The following is a 20,973-nucleotide window of genomic DNA, read 5'->3' as shown; positions in this document are numbered from 1 at the left end:
AATCAGTTTAATGACAAAACCATACATATTTCTAGAAGTGTTTTTGCTTATTAAGGTAACACTTCCCATAAGCATTTATGGTTTGCAATCTTGAGATCGTTTCACAGACAAGAACACAGACACAAGACAAAAAAACCAAATACGGCTCACAAGGGAAAAAAAAAAGCACAACTAACCACCAAAAGCTGAAAAGAAAATGCCACACGCATTACACCTGTGCACAAACGCACACACACGCACACACCAAAGAAAACAAAGAACAAAAGAGTTTAATTCATGACATGCGTCGCACAGGGAATCCCAGTCGTTGGCAAATACCTTCAGCACGGTCATGGGCATTTTCGTCAGGGATACGTTCAATCTGAGTCTCTACAGACTCATCCCAAATGGGTCTGATGTCAAAGATGTCTTCAGGAACTGACTGCTGAGTGTCACTGGATGGCACATTTTCAATAACTGAAACTTCTAGGGCACTACTGCTTTCATCATCTGAAACTAATTCTTGTTCTCTCTCTGACTGCGTGAGTCTTTCCACTAATTTAGAAGCTTCATCACTAATTTCTTCAAAAAACTCTATGGAGTTTTTGTAAAGATCAAAAAAATGGTCCTTACTTTCTTTAGTGGGACTAAAAGCACTGCGGGAGCCTGTAGCACTTCTGCTTTTAACTGGCAACCGTGAAGAAAATACCTTCGATCTTGCTGTTGTTGCCTCATCTGAGTCTAACTCAAACTTCATCTCACTCTCCCTCTCCCTGGCCTCTGCCTCTGCCTCAGCATAACTCCTGGCTTTGATGGAACGTTTGGTCTTTGGGTCCACGGGACTACTGGCGTCAGATTCCGATTTACTGCGGCTGTCTGGCTTTGCAGGGACTGCGCTCGTCACGTCGAGCACTTTGGGTGACTCTGGCCTGCGGACGGACGTGTCCGCGTACGGGTGTTGTGGTTCGGCTTTTTGGAAAGCGGCTTTCACAGGAATTTTAGACTTTGGTTTCGCTTGGTCATCTTTTCCTTCACACTGCGAACTGTCCAGGAAGTCATCCGGGGAAAGGCTCTCGTTTTCCGATTGTTGCGAGGATTGCGATGCGGCAGCAGCTGTTCTTACAGGGATTTTGGATTTGCTTTCACAAGAAGGCACACTCTCCATTAGAGCAGTGGGGATTTCAATCACAGACCTCTGTTCCTCTGGGGAAGAGTCTGGGGACTCCTCACCCTGTTCAGAACTAACCAATCGAGTGACTTTGGAAAAATCTAATTCATCTTCTACCGCACACTGCTCGGGAGAGATGGGGCAAGGCACCTGACTGCTATCAACCGTGTCAGTCTCCATTCTGGAGAGGGACTCAGCTTCAGAGGCAGCAATTTCTTTCTTTGGTGATTTTGAAGAAGCTGAAATACCCATTTTAATTGGAATTCTGGATTTAAGATCTGCTTTTGCAGTGCCTGCACTGGCACCTTCACCCATTTCTTCAGATCCATCATTAGACTCAGGTGATGGGGGTGAATATCTCAATGCATCTTGTTCTTGTATATCTGACTCCTCTGACTCTGACGGTGCAAATGGGTCCACTGACTCCTTCAGCTTTGAAGATTCTGCCTCTGCTGCTTCTTTCACTTCTTCACATAAAGAAACTTCTTCCTGAGGCTCCTGGCCCACTTGGAAGAAGTGAAAGCTTTCATCTGGGTAGTTCCTTTTGGTCATGTCAATTGCTCCACTTCTAGTCATCTCAAACAACTTGCCTTCCTGAAAAAGAAAAGGATTCTGTTCACTGAGTGGTGTCCCTTCTTCGGTGGGTGTCCTGGCAGGTGTCGTGTCAGGGGTAGTGCCTTGGGATCGCCTGTCTACCATCAACCCAAATATCTTCTGTTCCTCTTCTTTCACCCGAGCTTCAAAAGCTTCATCATCTTCACGTATTTCACTCCACATGTCAGAATCCACATCGGTTCTTGTGATGACAACCTGACCCACCAATTTCTCTGTTTCATGTCTCATATCCTCAAGGGCAGATTCAGATAATTTTGTTGATTCTGAGGTCGGAGACCCTTGTGATATTGTCTGAAATCCATCCTCTGGTTTGGGCTCTATTTCCATGTACACTTCCTCTGAAGAGCAATAATCATTGCCTGTGTCTCTGCTAAGTAGAGATTCACCAGTCTGATCTCTCCCTTCTGCAATAGAATAGGTTTCCCTAGATAGCAGACTTCTACCAGATCCTACCTCACTTTCAGAGTCAATGAAGAAATGTCCAGAAGACACATTTTCGTAAGGGCTCACTATATATGGAGCACTACCGTCAGTGGCATCTGCTGCACAGCTGTCGAGTTCCCCTGTGCCAGTGGTTAGGGACGAATACTCTGGTAAGGGCTCCTCAGCATGAGCAGCCCTGTGAGATGTCTCACAACCTGTATCTGCTTTTCCTGAATCCCTTGCCAAAGCAGAATGGTCAGTGGTGTCACCTTCAGCCAGTTTGCTGTCGCGTGGGACAGAGTACTCGGTGGTACCGTGTCCATGAGAAAGACCATCTGCCTCTTCTGACACAGCTCCCATCGAAATGAGATCACTGCGTGGTAACAGGGCCGTGGGTTTAACACCTTTTTCAGTAGCCTCACACTGCCCCATTGTTAGTGAAGACTCAGCATGAACCTCTTTTTGAGAACTGTCACCAACAGAGTGACAGGGAGTACATCCAGATCGTGTGACCGGAGCATCGGGACCGACCATCTCACAGTCACCTGTACCATCACAACATTTTGATTCTGCACTTTCTGCTGACGCACAACCATCGGAGGGACAAGTGCCCATGGAAGGCTTACAGCTGTGCCCAAGGATATGCAGCTCCTCTTTGTCACCTTTGCCTGGCGCTTTAACCTCACCTATCCCGACAGAGCACGGCTGGGAATCAATGGGTTGGAAACCTGCTTCGTCAGGGCTAGAGCTGGAGTCAATACTAGATGGTAACGGTGAGGGTGGCTGCACTCGGATCACAGGCTCCATTAAGAGGCCTGAGTCAGCTTCTTTTTTGAGCCGAGTCAGTTCCGGCTCACTTTCGGAAGAGGAAGAACTCTTTCTAGATTCAGCAGCAGGTGTCACCACCGTGGGTATGCCTTTTTCTACTACAGTAGTTGGCTCCGATGCTTCAGCCTCCCGTGAGGCTTCTGAATTGGCAACCACAGAAGATTCATCTTGCTTACAACTCCTTTTATAATCTCTCTTCTGTTTTGCTTCTTGTTCCAATTCATCAAACATTTTGATTTTGGTCACCATTTTAAACATCTCTTCTTCAGGGGTGAATCTCTTCTTTGGTTCACTTTCCGAATCGTCCTCCGGTTCTTCATTGACTTCAGGGATGGTGGCTGACTTTGGTATGTCTGCCATTTTAGGTGTGATTTCGTAGCTAATTTCTTCCGAACTAGGAGTTTCGGGGGAAATGGGGCTTTTCCCCGAACTCTCCATGAGGGATGTTTGCTCTAGACTGTCATCATCGGCACTTCCCTCAGGGTCACGGAGAATCCTGGAACGCACCGATGCCAGCTCTGGGCAGGCTTCTGCTTTGCTATGAATAGACGGAAGAGGACCCTGCCCCAAAATACAAGCCTTCACTGTTGGTTCTACGGGGCTGCTTTCAAGGGAATCGCGGCAGGGGGACTCTTTCATAGGACTGGGCTCCAAAGAGTCGGGCGTTTTGTGTGATGAGTTATCTTCTAGCACTGGGCTTGCTTCCAGGGAGTCTTTATGACTTATAGTCAAAGAGTCATCTGCAACTGGGCTAAAGCCTTCACTATCATGGCTAGCAAGTGCAAGTTCCAATTTCTGGGGACTTCTAACTGTAAGACGGCGTTCAGAGGCTACATCTTTTTCTTTCTCTAAAGCAGTGTCATGTGTTTCAGAAGACTTAGTGAAATGTGCAGTGGTTCTGGATTCTTTATCCCTGCTAATATCTTTCACAATGGAAGCTGAGCTACTTTCTTTAAGTTTATCAGCCTCTTCTTCAGAGGCTGGAGGTACATGCTCTTCTGATAAATGGTCAGAATGAGACTCACTAGTCGCGGTAACAGCATCTAGCTGCCTCTCAGTAATACCTTTTGCATCTTCCTTTGAGGAGAGTTCCTTCGTTGAACATGTTTCTGCTGTTGTGTGTACTTGAGCCGCTCCTTTAGCGTCTTCAATTTGCCCATCAGTTTTCTTTGGTGAGAATGAAAGGCTTTCTGGGCTTGTTTCGGGAGTCTCTGCCAGACCCTCATGCTTGTAACTTTCCTCCGAGCTGATCTGAGGGGTCCCGTCAAGTAGGCTGCCTGGAGAGTCAGCCACACCTTCGTGTTTAAGGCTCTCTGAGCTCCCATCAAGAGCAGCACTTTGCAGAGAAAGAGCAGGAAGGAATCCATCCTTGCCATACTCTGTGGGAAAAGCAGCACCAAAAGGACTGGTCAGTACTTGCTCCAAGTTAACCTCTCCCTCCTCCGTCACTGAGAGGTGTCGGAACTGTTGGTATTTGTCATTATCCTCCAGTTCTTCTTTAATGACATCAGAAAAGTCTGTTGAGGTTTTCCTGTCAGGGCTGATCTGGAAGTCAAGATCTCCCTGATCGTCAGAAGTCCTGCTCTTCCCAGCCGCTGTTTCTTTGGCACTTTCAGCAGCCATTACTGGAGGGAGAGGTTGGGTTGGCTTTTTACTGCTCTGATCTTTTGCTTGGTCTTTGCCACTAGCTTTTTTGGCAGTTTCGATGGTGGAAATCTGAGATTTTCCTTTCTTTGATTGTGGCTCTTTCTCTGCTTTTGACACCATGCTTGGTTTGTCCTTCTGTTTGTCTGTCTTGAGGTTTGACACTCGCTTCGTTTCACTCTGCAAAGGAATTGTTTTCTTGCGGGGAGTTTCCTTCTCAGGGGCCTGTTGTTTCTGCTTGACAGATTTGTGTTCAAAGAGTCCGGAAATATTCTTGGACGGGTCTTGCCCTGACTGGAAGGCTTTCATTAGTTCCCGAACAGACATGGTCTCTTCCAGTCTCTCTGTCTTAGAAGAAGGTGAGACGGGCGGCTGGGCTTTGTGTGCCACGGGCTTTTTGACTTGCGCTGGTTTTTTAGGCGCCTTTTCGGCAGGGCCTTCTTTGGCCTGAACTCTGACGGGCAGTTTTGACCGTACTTTTTGCTCATCTTCCACTCGTTTCTGAAGAGCTTTCACTTTATCTTTTATTGACCCAATGGGAGTTTCCTCGATAACAGGGGACACAGCTTTAGGCTCTGGAGCACCTGTCACCTTTAGGCCAGGCTCCCCAGCCGGTGCCTCGTCTGCAGTGAGCTTAGGCAGTCTCAGTTTCTCTCCGCTGCCGTGCACCTTGCCTTCCTTTGGCTTTGGTTTTTCTCGTAGTTTTGACCTAACGGGCTTTTTAACTTCTGAGGCTGCCTTCTGTTGCTCCTGCGAGCTTGATTTCCCAGTTTTTGGAGATTCTTTTCCTTTTTTTTCAGAATCCCTGCTTACTGCTGCAGCTTTGATTTTCTCTTCTACTACCTCCTCTTGTAAGGCCTGTGGCTGTCCCTCATGAGGAGAAACGTGTGTTTTTAAATCCTCTGCACCTGTCACGTCTGGCTCCCCTTTTTTTGTTGTCCCTTTGTCTACCCTGACTTCTACGCGGCTCGGCTCTGTGACTTCTGATGGAGCATTTCTCCTGGCCTCTTCAATTTCTTCATCGCTGACAATGATCCATTCTTCTTCTAAGGGTTCTTGTCTGGAAAGGGACTTCTGCAAAACATGTTCTTCTCTGGTGTAGGATCCACCTCTCAGAATTTCATTTACTTTTTCTAAGTCCTCTTTCACTCTTTCAACTATTTCAAAAGGTTCTCCTGGCTCTTCTTCAGCAGACTTTTCAAGATCTTTCACCTTAATGGAGCCTGATTTATCAGAAGGGTCACTTGTCAGGATGGCAGTCATTTTGATCAGATCTTGTTTCATCTCAGAAACTTCAGACAACAGGTCTGGACTGGCTAGTACAGGGACTTCGTTAACCAGATGGCTTTTCAGGACAGATGTTTCTGTAGATTCTGTCTCGTCATCTTTGATGCGAATGAAAAACATTGAAAGTAAAATGGAAATCAAAAATAGAGATTGGAAAATGTAATCAGGACTGAAAATGACAGTCTTTGACTGTAGTGGTAGGAAGGTCAACAAAATGGGCCGGGAATGGTGGATCCACAAGATCTGAGGGTACAAGAGCAAAGCAAAGCTAACGGGGGATGGGAAAAAAACCAACTGAAAAGGAAAATGGCAGGAAATAACTTGCTTCACTTTATCTCTAGAGCACAACCACACATACAGTATCAAAGCTGGAACAAACCAAACCAGGACACCACTAAAAAAAACCCAAAACAACAACAACAAAATTTCAAATCAAAACCAGAAGAAACACAGTGAAGTTACACAAAGAGAGGCATCTCAAGATTGTTCAGATGTTACAGATCAATGTTCAAATAAAAAGAAAAACAAGAAAAAGGGGGAAAGCATTAGAACTGATTGAAAGTCGATTTCCTCTAAGAGAAAGCCAGTGTTAGCAAACTGTCAGAATAACATTGGGTTAGCAGTTTTGTTTTTCTTAATGACCAAAATAAAAAGCAAAAAGTAATTCTGCAGTAATCTAAAATATGATCAAATATGTAGAGATCTGAATCAGCTGCAAACCGGCATTTCATCTAAGGGGATTTCACACCTACACAATGAAACAAACAGGCTTTTGTTTTAAGAGGCATGGTCCTTTCCTTGGAACATCCTCATTGACAACTAATGAACTGACTGAGGAAAGAGAAGACAGAGAAGAAAAGGAGAGATAATAAGAAAAAACTGTGAATCAACTTAGAAGTGATTTCAGAGTTTTAAAAAATGTAATGTATGGCAACCCAAAGTCACAGACAGTCACACTAGACACATACGTACAATTCATGTAAGGCAAGTTATTTCCATGCAAAGCAAAGGTGTTGCAAATGCTGCTGGGTATGTAGCTTTGGTTAAAAACAAGAGCTCTAAAAGTTATTCATATAAATTTAAAGGTACATGAAAATACTGTAAACATACTGTGGTGAAATATTTGTCTAATCTGGCAATCAATATACAGGAAGGTGGCTGCAGATAATTCCCATTATGCCATAACTGCCTGCTGGTAATATTTCATTTCAGCAAGGACTAGCAGAAAATGGATATTGAACAGAACAAAACACTGGAGAACTGAAGCAAGTTACAAACAGAACACAATGCTTAGGAATCACAGATGGACATTTTCCCTTTAAAGGTAGCATGTCACATGGAACTGCACATTTCAGCACCCCAGTGAAAGTCAAAGAACTAATGCAAATAAGGAGACTTTAAGCAACACATAATGAGCTGCTTTTATTTGTAAAATACATCCATTTTGCTATGCTGTTCTCCTGAGTGTAACGAATGCTAATATTTGTGCTGTACATTAATTAGAGACAGATTGCTGCAGGGTATTGTGGTGCTGAAAATGTGGTCCTTGGTGCTGCTGCTTTACAATGAACTGTCTGGTGCATGCTGAAATGCCAGCCAGTAATTTTGTAAATTTGCAATATGTGCTTTCATAAATATCAAATGTATGGCTCTTCCACTGGCCAATAATCGAGTTAATCAGCCTGAAGCAAAGCAACTCCAGTGGGAAATAAATAGGAAGTGCTCTCCAGACAGTGTGTGGCTGGAGCAGGAGCACTCACTGGGGCTCTCTGGGGCCCTGGCAGAGCAGGCAGTGAGGAAGTGGCAGGAGGACAATGCAAGACATTGCACTTTAACTGCAGAGGAGGCGAGACATCACACTCCAAACTGGAGACAAGGCAGGTGTCCTGCTTTTTCTGAACAGATCCAAGAAATGGTTGCATTTGGAAGCAGCTCTCATTAGAGACACCTCTGTGTGTGCAGATTCACTTGATTTGCCCCTCCCATAAGGGAGACGTTTGCGAGCCCCTCGCCCGTGGTCGCTCATGGTCACAGCCTGATGGTGCATGTACAGAGGGTGTTTGTGCTGTGCCAAGCTGCCAGGCCAGATTTCCAGCCATATTTCACCACAGTAAAGGGTGGGGCAAGGGAGGGAGGGTTAAACAGGCTGATTCCTTTGGACAGTATCACTTTTTGGCATGGTTGTATTCCATGAGATTAACAAAGTAGATTGGAGTGCTCATTAGGTTTTCATTAAAAGTGATACTGTCATCTGTCTCAAATATGAGGCAAGAAGCTGTGTCAACAAATGGAGAAAACAAAAAAATGGAGGGATGAGCATTCATACAAGCAAAATAGCCATAGCAGGTTCACTAGGGATGTCAAAGGAAAGTAAAGGCTTAGATGAACGGTTTTTAACTGTATTACTTGTTAATTTACATGTTAATTGTATTGAATTGGATAGCTGCTGAGATATTACATTGGTTTTTATTAAGTTTTTAAAGTATTGATGTTATTAGCAATAGCAGTTAAAACTTAGCTCTCTTTCATGCTTATCTTTACTCTTAACATCTCTCATACAAATTGCATTATAACATTCTCAAGAAAAAAAAAAATCTTACTTTTTTCTGAAGTCATATCAACCTGGAAGAGGAAAAAAGCAGGAGATTTAAAACTTCAACTATAATTGCTGTACAGAAGCCACAGGTGAAATGCTAGTTGTATGGAGACACATGGACTTAAATGGAACCAAGAATGCATTTAAAATAACAGTAGAAGCATGGCTTAATTTATTTAGGGTCTCTAATACCAGGAAAATGGTTACTTCACTATAGTTATGGTCAACAGTAGATGCAAAATGTTGCAGTGTATTTTCTTTAAATGCTCTTAGTAAGCGTAGAGGACCTAAACTTTTGCATTTCCAGGTGTTTGGTTGCATTTCTCTTAAATTATTTCCTCTTGTCTAAAGCAAAACAGTCCAGTATGGTTACGTGAAGGCATATGGTCCATCTGGAAGGCAACCAGGAGGTTTCATGCTTTGTGATTCCTTGGGCACATCCATTCTGAGAGCATGAACTGCATTTTTGCCTCTGTGCGCAGTGATGATGAAATGCAGGTGCACCAATGATGGCAGAACTGCCCAAGGCACGACACGGGGCTGGATGCCATTAATAGCTATTGATACTTGAAATGGGAGCCGAGATGGCCCTCACAAGGCCCCCTTTTTGATTTTTCAGAGTTATTTGGGTACAGATCATAAAAACCATACAATTTTACTGTTATTCAAAAGAAAACACAGTCCTTGCCAAAAAAGAATTGAACAAAACACAATCTCAGGCCATGAAATTTCAAGAAGAAAATTTTTGAGGTAGCTTTGTAATTTAAGTTTATTTCAGTTCTGCTAGCATTTGCCCGCACCAGCACATGTTGTTTAAATTTGGCTATGGAAAAATATGCAAATTTAGAAGTAGCATTAAAGCTTTAATTTCCTATACAAATTTGTGGTAGGGGTAGGACAACTGTGAAGAATGCAAATCAGCTGTGCAGTACTGCTGGTGCAAGATACCACGCATGGTAAAGCCCCCAAGGTTTTAGTGAGTGCTGAAAAGGTTTACAATGTTCAAACTATTCTTTATAAAGACAAATGCAACACGCTGCCTCAGTCAAGATGTTAGGAGTCCTTTCCATGAGCTGATGCTGAACAGAAGGAAATCCCTGGCCACACGTGCATGTTCATACATGCCTGGCAATCCTTTAGGCTCACATAATTTCATCTCACAGCCAGCAGTGTGTGTAACAGATCCGCAATAGCCTGAATTCCTCTGATGCACACATTGCCCTACATTGCCTACCCTGCACCCCTGGCATGTCCTGGCCTCCCTCACTTTCAGTCCTTCCAGATCAGTCCAGATTTATGTCAGCATACAGATTAATGTTATTAACATACAAAAGTTTAAAATGCTTATAGCAATCAATGAGCTTGTCTTTTTGTGCTTTAGTTTCCTACACAAAAATAGAAGTCCTATTTACCATAGGAGTGGTAAACATTTTTGTAATGATAACAGAAAACTGCAAGCCATGCCACAGACCTGCTGAATCTGTTGTGCAGTGCATGGGAAAGATGTCCATCATCTTTGGGGAGCTGGCTGTTCTCACAGTGTTTCCAACAGCTGAACATCATCAAAATGTGAGGACGCTTTTCTAACGTTACTCATTCGTGTAGGGGCCAGAGCTTAAGTAACATCCCTGAGTGCCAGACCGGGGCTGGGAGCTCCAGAGGCAGCTGATACAATTTAGTTAGTGCTAAAGATGAAAATTCTAAACCCTTCACTTGCTGCTTCTGGGTTAACACTGATTCTGTACTGGATGTCTGTCATCCAGCTCAGTAAACTGTACCATCCAGTCTACTGGGTGTTATAAATGGAGAAGACTGGCCATTTTAACACAGGCGAAGTTCAACTCTGTCTATTCCCAAAGTCAGTCTGTGCAAGGCCCTCTTGGCTGTGTTTGTAGCACTGAACTAAGGATCAGTTCTGAGTTGTGTCTGTTAGTTGTGTTTGAGCAACATGTGTAGGCAAGAACATGCTGATTTAGCAACGTTACCTCTTCTGGTTCTGGATCTGAATCTGATTCCTTTTGGTCCCAAAGTGCCATGCAAAAAGAGAAGGGGGAAACAGAGCAGGCAAAAGGCAAATTTTTTTTAGGAAAGAGTAGGAAAAAGTGACTTCCCACAACATTTAACAGAAAAGAAGAAAATACAGCACATTTCTGCAGTTGATTTCTTATGACAAAAAGCAGCAAAACTGAACTGTCAATTAAAACACAAAAGGCTACAGAACCGAGCAAAATACAAACTGAAAAGTTAGATGTTCTTATTTGTACCAAAACTTTAAACATAGACATGCTTTTTCACCCATAAATTAGCTTATATAAACACTTAAAATATTCAAGAACTATTACCATTTAAAGTCACAAAAATGTTGAGATGCTCTGTTTTAAAATTATGCTAAAATGCTATAATAAAGATTTACTATATTCTAAAAATCCTGAGAAGAAAATGACCATCATTTTGGGCAAATACATCTCTAAAAGACATGCAGCTTCTAATCTGACCAGGAAAGAAAAAAACCCTTTGTGTTTTCAGAGAATAAACATAAACTGACACGTTCTAAGGAAACAAGAGTTTACTCTCTGAGAGCACTCCCACTCATCTCTTCTGAGTCCTCAGGAAATACCTGATGATGTCTTCAAACACTGGCATTAGGAGCACCAAACTCAAAACACCAAAAGCCCTTGCGTGGAATTTTTTCCTCTTTCAAACCCCTGCCCACAAATCTTTAACCCTGTTTGGCCCTCCTCCTCATTTCCTGTTTGTATGATAATGCTGATGCCTACAGCTGGTATAATTTCACAGTACCTTTGTGTAAATGGGTAAAGTGATGTTTAAATTACATATGGCTTGATGAACGAGGCCTCTGGTAGATTTTGGCTCCTTCATGAACGATAATCGTCCGCAGGGCTCTTGAGTGCTATCTCGGACCTGGCACAGTGAAAACACACACATTTAACCCGCTGCTCTGCTGTGTGACCTACTTGTGTCTCTCAAAAACTATCCAGCAGGAGGGACCAGATGGGGAGAAAAAGTCTACCTGGGAAAAAATAATGTGTCTTCACTTTTTCCCCTGCTGTTTGTAAATGTACGTACGGATGTATTTGTGTATTCGATATATGTTGAATGTTGTTGGTGAAAAACTCAGCAGGGGGGAAAATCTGCAAAGCCAAAGGAAGGCAGTGGCACAGCTAAAGTTGTAAATTAAAACAAGCTCATAAAATATTGTTGTAAGGAGGGAGAAAGTTTCAAATTTGTCTAGCAGCACACAGCAAATATAACACAATGACCATGTGGGTTGATTTTCTCCACTTACTGGAAGTTTCCATTCATATATCATTTCTCTAAGAGTGTTATTTATACAATGGTAATAGTTTCCTCCTTTGTAGTGGGAATTTCTGGGTAGAAGGAAAAGTTTGTGGAAGAGGTTTCCAGTGCTCTCTAATCTCCCTCTTAGAAGAGGTGGTGGTGGTGGCTTGGTGACAGCAGCCCTTCTGACCACAGTGGGTTAACACGTTACTTAATTTGAGAGGAATGAAGGGTTTTTACTTTGGCTTTTATTTTACAAATTTTCCTACTCATAAAAAAAGTTTTTCAAATGGAATAGTGCAGGGATAAAATTAGGTTCCAGTTGGGAATTTATATAAATTAAGTAGTTTGGCTTTCCTTCGTTCACAAAAAATATGGTGAAGTGATAACTTGAAATATCAGAAAAGGAGCCAGCAACATTACCTTAACAAACAGAGGAAGTCTATTTTCTTTGAAGGCAAAGAAACTGAATATATGATGCTGCCCACTCTTTGTGAGTGGCACCAGATTGCCAAAGCAGTCAACGTAGATGGGTTTTCCTTCTAACACCTGTTGCAAAGGAAAAAAAGCAAACCATCAATTAATCCTTATGAGGTGATTAGGATTGCTTCCTAAGGATAGCTCTGCAACAGTACAAATCAGTTTCTGGAATTGTTAAGACTTGCCAGCATTTACAAGATTTGTTATGCACAGTGACCTAAAATGTGTGGAAACATTTCAGAGTATTAAATTCCAAAGCGACTAAATTGCTAATTTAGTAACAATAGTGCAGTACTTTAAATACAACAGTAGATTACTCAGTGTCATAAATCCGGGCAAACTCTTAAATCTAGATTTTAATTTTGATTTTCGATTGACTCCAATTTTAGCATAGTTTGCTAACCTCATCACCACAGTCAAAGAAATATTCTCTTCAACCATCAGAACTCAGTGTGGGCCTACTGAGTCCTACTGTTTATTTCAGCTGGATCTGTAGAGGCTGAGAGCTTTTGAAAGGCAGGCCTCAGATAAATACCCCTCTGAAATCTCTCTATAATGGCACCACTTGTATCTTCAGATTGCGGCTGTTACGGCCCCTCCACATGTCTGAGTATCAGATCAGCAGTTTGGGAAATGTTCCATTCAAACTGCAAATCCATTTGTGGCTCATCCTTACTTTCCAAAAATTCAGCCTTGTCATTCAGTTTGATAAGCCCCTATTTTATCTTGCTGATCTGCACAAGAGATGCCTGTCAGAGCCTCAAGAACAGCAAGGACAATTCTTTTAAAGTGGGATTCTCACAGAAAAGAAACAGAACTAAGCAGAATGTGCCACGTAAGTTAAAGCACCTTCAATTTGTCATCCCTTCTAGGGAAGCTGACAGAGCCAGAAAAACTGCATTTAGCAGGCAGTTTGCTGAATTCCACATAGGAAAGCTTTTGCCTGCTCAGCAACTGATTTAGTGTAATTTTATTTTTGTAAAGCAGAATATTAATCAAACCTGCTATTTGAACCTCTTGGTATGTGAACGTGCTGACAAACTGTGACCCCTGCCAGCTGCCTTTCTGGTTAGTGATGTGCATTTATGGGGCTGCTGGAAGCCAGGATTTAGCCATCAATTTTGGCTCTGACCCTCTCCCTCTAGCCCTGTGGGCTGAGCTCTCAGTTGCCCTCTGGGAATAGGGTTTCCTCACTACTTTTTCCTTACACCTGACACAAGTCCAAGTTTCCATCCTATCATGGCTGTTGACACTGCATCGTGACAGTACTCGTAGACAGATTATTTTTCAGTCCTCGTGGCAGAGGGAAGGTGGAAAATACTAGTTTAAAAGCAGACACTAGAAAATAGAGAAAACTTAAAGTCTTGCACACTACCTCTACGTCCCTGCTTCTGGCAACTTCAGCAAAGTTTTCTTGTTGTTCTAGAGTTTTATCCACCTTGTCATCTGTCATGCAGAAACATCTTAACCGTGCTTCAATGGGATCATGAGATTTGGCAAACACCACAAATTTGGCCATGTAGGGGACACAGATAATTTCTCTGTACACTTGGGAAGCAAAAGTAACAGATTCTTGTGTCTGACGACAGTCTATCAACCAAAACCTGTAAAACAAAATAAAGAGTTGTGCCATCAGCGGAGAAGGATTTAAGAAAGGAAATTCTGTGTTTTGCCATCCTGGCAGCATTACCTGGAAACCAGAGCAATGGGAGATAACAAGTCAGAGGAGCAGAAAAATCATCATCACTTTTGGGTTTTGTCTCCCACTCAGCTTAAAGGAAAGAGCAGTCAATTCCTTACATACAACAGCAAAACCTGAGGTCTTTAGGTGAACATAAATGACTTTGTCCACTGTGCAAAGCTGCATGCAAAATCAGAAATTATTCCTATGTGAATTTAGTCACCAAGCATTTTCCAAGGAATAACACGTCCTGCCTTCTTTCCCAGCTACCACTTGAGTTTCTCTGGAGCTGATGCCATTTTTTTTCAATAAAATTCACTGTGTGGGTGGAAGGCTCAAGTTTCCCAGCTGGCGGATGAAGGCGGAAGTCAGGAGAGGTCAGAGGCAGCTCAAAAGCTGCTCTGATCTATAGGGATGCTATTCCTCACAGTGGATTACATGGCTACATTATAACCCCAAAGCACACCTTTGGAGTGTGGCTGCTCTGCACTTACTCATCTGCAGCTGAAGAACAGCAAATTCCATGCTGTGCTCATCTTAAGAATGTTTAACAAACGTGCTGCTCAAAGCCCCAGGCTGCTGACTTCTGCAAGAGGGAAGGCATGTGTGCTACAGAAAGGCTCTGCACACTGATCCTTTCCTTTTCCTGCGTGGGAGAACTATGCTGTGCTGGACTGCAACTGGAGAGGCCACATCCTCTGAGAAACCACCAGATGCTTCAGTGATTTGCTGTCAACCACCAGGGGCTAAAAAGCCCCAACAGATATTAAGTCTTTTAAAACCTACAGCTCAGGAAATGGAAAACAAACACTGTCCCCAAGTCTTCAGTGTAATTCACATGGCAAGTATATATCTCTTTCCCAAGCTCATCTTGGACAGAATTAGTTTTATGAATGGTAAAATTGTTGTCCATCATTAATGCTTAACTAGACATTAAAAAATTACTGTGACTAGCAAAGAGTCAGAAATTAGATGGAAAATCCCTTTTTTAAACTGTACCAGCATTTCAAATCCTGTTTGGGGCAAAGTAGGTAGTGGAACATTCATTTAGATTAAAAAGAAGAGGCAGAACCCATTAAAATCTCTCCATGGGACCCTGCCTGTATCACAGACCATTAACAATAGTAATCAATTTTCACATCATCATCAGAATTAAGGAAGAGTTACTACAAATAAGAACTGTAGGGCCATAAAGTGTCACCCTCATTCTGGCTATCCCGTGTGGTCCCCTGCTGCTGGGGACTTGACAGTTTTTGGGATTTGGACCTCTCAAACTCTGTGTCTTGTTTCCAAGGTGGTTCCTAAATTAGCCTTTAAGTGCTGCCTTTGCACAGACCTCTGCTGAATGCACTGTCAGATCCCCCTCTTGTGGCCACTGCTGCTGCGGTGCAATCTTCAGTTACACCAAACTGAAACGTGCATCAGCAAAGCAGCAGCAGGAAAACAGCCTGTTCTGAACTGAGAAAGGATAAAAAACTAATGCTTTATTTCACCTCATGTTAATATGGACTTGGACTGCAAGAGCTGATCTCATTTCAACACTGAATACTCTTTCAATAAATAACAAACCGAATTAACAGCAATAACTGCCCCAGATACTGAATGTTTGTGCTGAATTTCATGGGCAAGTTATCCATGATTTTTTAAACTGTTTGCTGAAGCACAGAGCCTAGATGAAATATTTTCCAGGTCACAGATTGCATCTCCTGTTACAGAGGAGGAGATTTTTGGGCATTGCTGTGATATGCATCATGGACACAAACTAAAATACATACGTGCATTCATATATATTACTCTCTTTTTTTAATGAAAACCTGCTTTCAGTAAGAGAGCAGTTAAATCTCCTCACAAGAACAGGTGTATGGAAGAGATGCTTCTAGACCCCAGTTTGGCACACCTGGAGTCGGTTTCTGCCTGACTTCTCAGTTTGGGATATTCCACAAGTAATGCCTCTTACAAGATGTATAGTGAGGTACCCAAATAAAGGATTTCTGTTTCCATGGAAATTTGAATAATAATCAATATCTCTGTTCATTCTACTCTCCAAACTAAAATCATTTAACAGAAATATTTGTGGAACAAAGGCATGTATTTGATAGAATTCCTGTAAAAGTGCAGTTTGGTTGTGTAGGTACCTGGCAGACACATTTGTCGTGAAGGAAACACATTCATTAACAAATGTCAGTGGTGTTGTCCCAGTGATGTCTTCCCATTGGGCAGGGGTGGTTCCTCCTGAAATGACAGAGGTTTAAAAATAAAATCAAAACCAGTAAGTCTGCCACTTTTTTGCTTCTAAGAAATTCTTTACAGTTTTTAATTGCCGTGAAACAAGTAATAAGCCCAGGTATAATTTCTCCTCGGGTCTACGGTATTCCACTGATGCTAGTAGGACTGGATGGGCTTATCCTGAAAATACCAAGTACCCAAATGCTTTTTAAGTGATGTAGCACAGGATTAAATGAATTAATTAAACACTTGCAGCTCATTTCTGTCTTAAGGGAGACTGAAGGAGATGCTAATCACTTTGGAACCATGGCAAGTCAAGGGTTTAACTCCAGTATTTTCCTCCTAAGTATACTGCAACAGTAAGTCTGTGGAACACTTACTCTGCCAGGCAGAGGTATGTTGGTTCTCAAGAAACAAACTGTAAGGAAAATGCAAAAAAACGACCAAACCCCAAGCCTGTGATTATATTACACATCTCTTGTTAGTGCAAACAACAACTGTTGTTTCTGGTGTAAAGGAATTGTTTGGAAAGCAGCTTATTTTCACAGCTTCTAGCCCAGTCAGATTCCCATTCAGCTTTCCCTGGGTGTAATCAGTTCAGCCTTTCCAGCCACAGGGACTGACAGTTTCAGGAAGCACACGGAGAGCTCCAGGACTGGCATCCTACCTGTTATGCTGCATAGTAACCTTAGAGTGGGCGTGTCGCCTCCGTAGCCGTTCATGAGCCCGTCGCTGGAGGCCTTGGGCACGGGAATCGTCATCGTGATGGGCTTGTGGAATTTCCTTCTCCTGGGCTCCAGAGTGACTATGGGACTGAAGGTAGCCTTGTTGCCCAAAATCTTCTTTGTAAGTTCAGTGTGCATAGGTTGAGCCTTTCCACAGCAACAGGAAATAACAGAGCAGTTACTTGAAAACAGTTTAATGATGTGTAAAGAGCTGGATCTGTGTATTGCCCACAAACCCCTTAACTTTTCAAATAGCACAATTTCCCATGAAAATCTGCAGATAGAAGAATTGATTGCCAGTGAGAAGGGGAGACCTCACTTCTTTAACTTTCCCATGCCTGCCTCTTCTTCCTATCTCCTTTCTTGTTGCTTATCAGATTTTTACAGCATTAATTTAAATTCACTTAACCAGTACCAAACGATAACCTGGTTACTTTTTTCCCCTGAGAACAAACTCGGGCTGTTTTACAGTGCTATTCAGCTAGTGCCAGGAGATTTAAACAACCACAGTTTCCTGGACAAGGTAAATCATGGATGCATGCAGCAGCACGATAGGATGGAGACAGAGGAAAGACTTCCCTCTCTGTGGGAAATGAATTGTTATACTGGTCCATTCACACTGAAAATCTGTACATTTAATAATAGTTTAGCATGTTTAATTATATACAGCACTTTGTACTTCTCTGATGCCTTTCATAAGAAGTATTTAGCAAATTCTGTGACCTACACTAATATCAGCATCATCACCAAATTTCTTCCCAAAAGACAGTTAATAGACAACACTCTATATTTAGGAAATTCTATGACCTACACTAATATCAGCATCATCACCAAAATTTCTTCCCAAAGTTATACAGACAATAGACAACACTCTGAACTGACTGGAAAACCCAATGCTTTACCACTTTGACTTTTGCATGGATTTTTTTCTTTTATTGCTTTTACTAGAAGTGTTGCAGAGAACATACAACACAACAAGCTGGATATGCTGGTTGTCCATTCAAACAAGGTGATTTGTCACCAAAAATAAAACCAAAACTCTGTGAATGCTTCACTGTACCTGGAGGCCAACGCGAATTCGTTTGGTGAGCGCTCCTTCTGGGAAGACTGCCTGCACCTGTGGGACCACGGTGCTGCTCAGCACCCCTCCCTCGGGCCCGATGAGGTTGCTGTCCTGCTTGATCCGGGACACCACCGCGAAGTACTGAGGGAAATCCCGGGTGATGATGCGGCAGATGCGCTTCTTCTCGAGCTCCTCTGGAGTGTCAAGTACTGAGGGCAGAAGAGGGGATGGAGTTTCATAGAAACAGTATAGCCACCTTCAAAACGCACTCAAGCTTTTCACATTTTGTGCAACTTACACAAAGTATTCTGTCTAGAAATAACGGGAAAAGGAAACACACCCCTGTGTTCGGCTAAACCAGAGCAATCCAGAAAGAACAGGCAGACAGATTAAGCCATGAACTGAAGGCACTGGCAACACCTCAAAATCAGCAGCCAAACAAGCAAAGGGATTGGTTCCAGCATCAATGAAACAAAACTTCAAAACACTATCAAAATATGAGTTCACTTTTAATGCTGTGAGTTGTCTTGTTTACTTTGGGATTTCTGAGGTTTTTTGAAAAAAAACCCAACAAATTAATAACAACTTTTGCAGCTCCTAGACAGCCCGAGGCCATTCTGTTCTCTCAGAAAGCAAGAGTACCCATGACTGACATTTCCTCCCACACACGGAGCTGCTCCAAAAGGATCAGTATGATAATTGACTTGTTTTGGAGAGCTGTTTGCTATGGAAGCTTTTTGTTTAACACTACAAGAAGGAACAGGAGAAAACACAAGTCTGGAGTCTATTGTCAGCTTCATGAAGGGAGACATCCTGCCCCGCTGCTTCAGCAGCCCATGCAAAGGAAGTGAGCACCATGGTAAAAGCTGCTACAGCCAGGGTACAGAAGGAACACGGGAGCAGGGTAAGAAACCAAGTGCCACTGGATACCTTCATCCATCCCATTCAGGATTTCGTTCAGTTCATCCTCAGTGTATTCACAGAAATGCTCCTTCCAGCTGTCCCCGTTCTCGCTGCGCAGGATCACCAGCTCTCTCTCCTTGCCACGCAGGGCAGCAAAATGGGGAATCTCCACAATCACGGGCCTGGCACAGCAACACAGCGCATTAAAGGCACACGGGAGAGAGGAAGAAACAGGATTAACAGCAACTCTATTCTGTCTGCTACAAAGTGACCTGGAATTCTACCTATTTGGCTGGAATAGTTTGGCATAATCCTAAACTAGTAGGTCACTAACACAGACTAGATTGTTACAGGGACCCAATAAGTGCTGAAGGACAGATGAAAAAGTGCATTCACCTCTTTCCACAGTGTGAATGAATGAGATTTGGTAAGGTAATAGTGCTTATCTGGAAATTTGGTGATTGTTTTTGCAAATCCATCAAAAACTCATGCTCATTTTATTTCTCACTACTGTCTGGGTTAACCTGTGCAACTTCATTTCAAAGAGAATCTACTGTAATGTATAGGAATAGTGGGACAAATTCTGATCTCACTTATACTAGTGCAAATCAGAATAATTTCATTGCAATCCGGAGGCAATTGTGTCCTGTGCCAATTTCACTTTGTAATTCTATATATTCCAATGAATTTATTCCTGATTTACACCCTGGGAGAGATACAGGAAGTCTGAGGAGATTGATTGGGTTACTACTGCAGTATAAGAGAGAAGAATTTGCCTTGTTGCCTTGAAAGTCAACATCTGCACCAGCATATGCACTCATATATATATATACACACACACATATACAACACATATGTGTACATATAATATATCTGTATTGAGATATACATATACATACATACTCTTAGAAATAAGAGAGAAGATATAAAGATATTAGTAGATACACTTCTCTAATTAGAGGACTCACACAGGTTACCAGGTAGGAAGTAAATGCCATGTGCTCTATCACACTGGTGGTATCCAACATACAACTTACTGACTGATCAGTCCTTGATACAAAAAAAGAGTTTAAAATTTACAGTAGATTCTTCTTTTTTTTCTTTTTTTTTTTGTTGTGGTCCCAATCCAGGTTGCTTTGCTACAGACATCAAGCACAGAACTAGGAAGATTTCATGCCAAAACAAAAATGAAGGCCACAGTACTTGAAGAAAAAGATACAAACATACCACCAAAACAAAACCACAAACCACAAAGGTTGAAAAATGGTCCACTAAGGGTTAAGTGTACAAAATTTCAAATGATAGAAAGGGACAATATCATGGGCATAATGACATAAAAAAATCATATTGCAGAAGGAGGAGAAGAATGGGGAGGTCAGCATCCATCAATTTGTTTCAAGTCTCTCCTACCCAAGGAATTTGGTCCCAGGAGGCCCCAGCTGAAGGATTCGGCTGACCAAGCTTTCTCCCTCATTAAGTGGGGGAGGAGCCGTAGGCAGATGAAGTTTACTGAGTACATCCAAAGCAGCAGTGAAAGAAAGAACATAAATAAACTTTATGTATTTTTTGTGCCAGAATGCCAGTGCCACTGTCTGGTCCACAGAGTGGAATTAGGCTGTACACTGAATAAGGTTCCGTCCTAGCTACGACAATTTGGTGACACAAATCAGAAAATCAGATTTGTTAATTTAGGATCTTTTCTTTCTTGGGGGTTTTGGCCATGTACTCAAAGGGAGCAGGATCTGGACCTTAGAATGCACCCCTGCAAACAGCACAGTGATTTTCTGATCTCACTGCCAGCACAACACCTTGGAAAACTCTTCCAGGAAGGGCACAAAGGTCTGAGAATGAATAAACTACACTATATGCCTGTCTTGCAGGGGAGCCACTCTCATCAGATAGGAAAACCATTAAAAAAGAATGGGAGACATACTTAAAATCCATTTGTGTGTGACAAAGATAATGGGAAGACTGAATGTGACAGCACAGTATTTCTTCCGCTCTTTACATTTCTTTCTCCTTCTTTTCAGAAATGACCAAGATGTGAAAAGAATA

The 20,973-nt window shown here is 42.4% G+C and overlaps 1 protein-coding gene across 28 annotated transcripts in view; it reads right to left on the bottom strand.

Moving 5' to 3' along the window:
- Nucleotides 1-20,973, bottom strand: part of ANK2 (ankyrin 2) — a 274,403-nt gene that overhangs the window by 16,508 nt on the left and 236,922 nt on the right. For all 28 annotated transcript variants that reach the window (XM_041459280.1, XM_041459285.1, XM_041459291.1 and 25 more), the window contains 9 exons: nt 18,946-19,100; nt 18,013-18,224; nt 16,895-17,099; nt 16,137-16,233; nt 13,696-13,924; nt 12,264-12,389; nt 11,340-11,462; nt 10,526-10,555; nt 8,545-8,566 (listed from right to left, as the gene is read on the bottom strand). In XM_041459280.1, the coding sequence (XP_041315214.1) occupies nt 8,545-8,566; nt 10,526-10,555; nt 11,340-11,462; nt 12,264-12,389; nt 13,696-13,924; nt 16,137-16,233; nt 16,895-17,099; nt 18,013-18,224; nt 18,946-19,100 (1,199 nt within the window). The remainder of the gene's footprint in view (nt 1-8,544; nt 8,567-10,525; nt 10,556-11,339; nt 11,463-12,263; nt 12,390-13,695; nt 13,925-16,136; nt 16,234-16,894; nt 17,100-18,012; nt 18,225-18,945; nt 19,101-20,973) is intronic.

This window comes from Pyrgilauda ruficollis, unplaced genomic scaffold (genome assembly GCF_017590135.1).
Source record: "Pyrgilauda ruficollis isolate IOZ18807 unplaced genomic scaffold, ASM1759013v1 scaffold134, whole genome shotgun sequence".
Classification (NCBI taxonomy): domain Eukaryota; kingdom Metazoa; phylum Chordata; class Aves; order Passeriformes; family Passeridae; genus Pyrgilauda; species Pyrgilauda ruficollis.
This window is presented reverse-complemented; position numbering and strand designations above follow the sequence as displayed.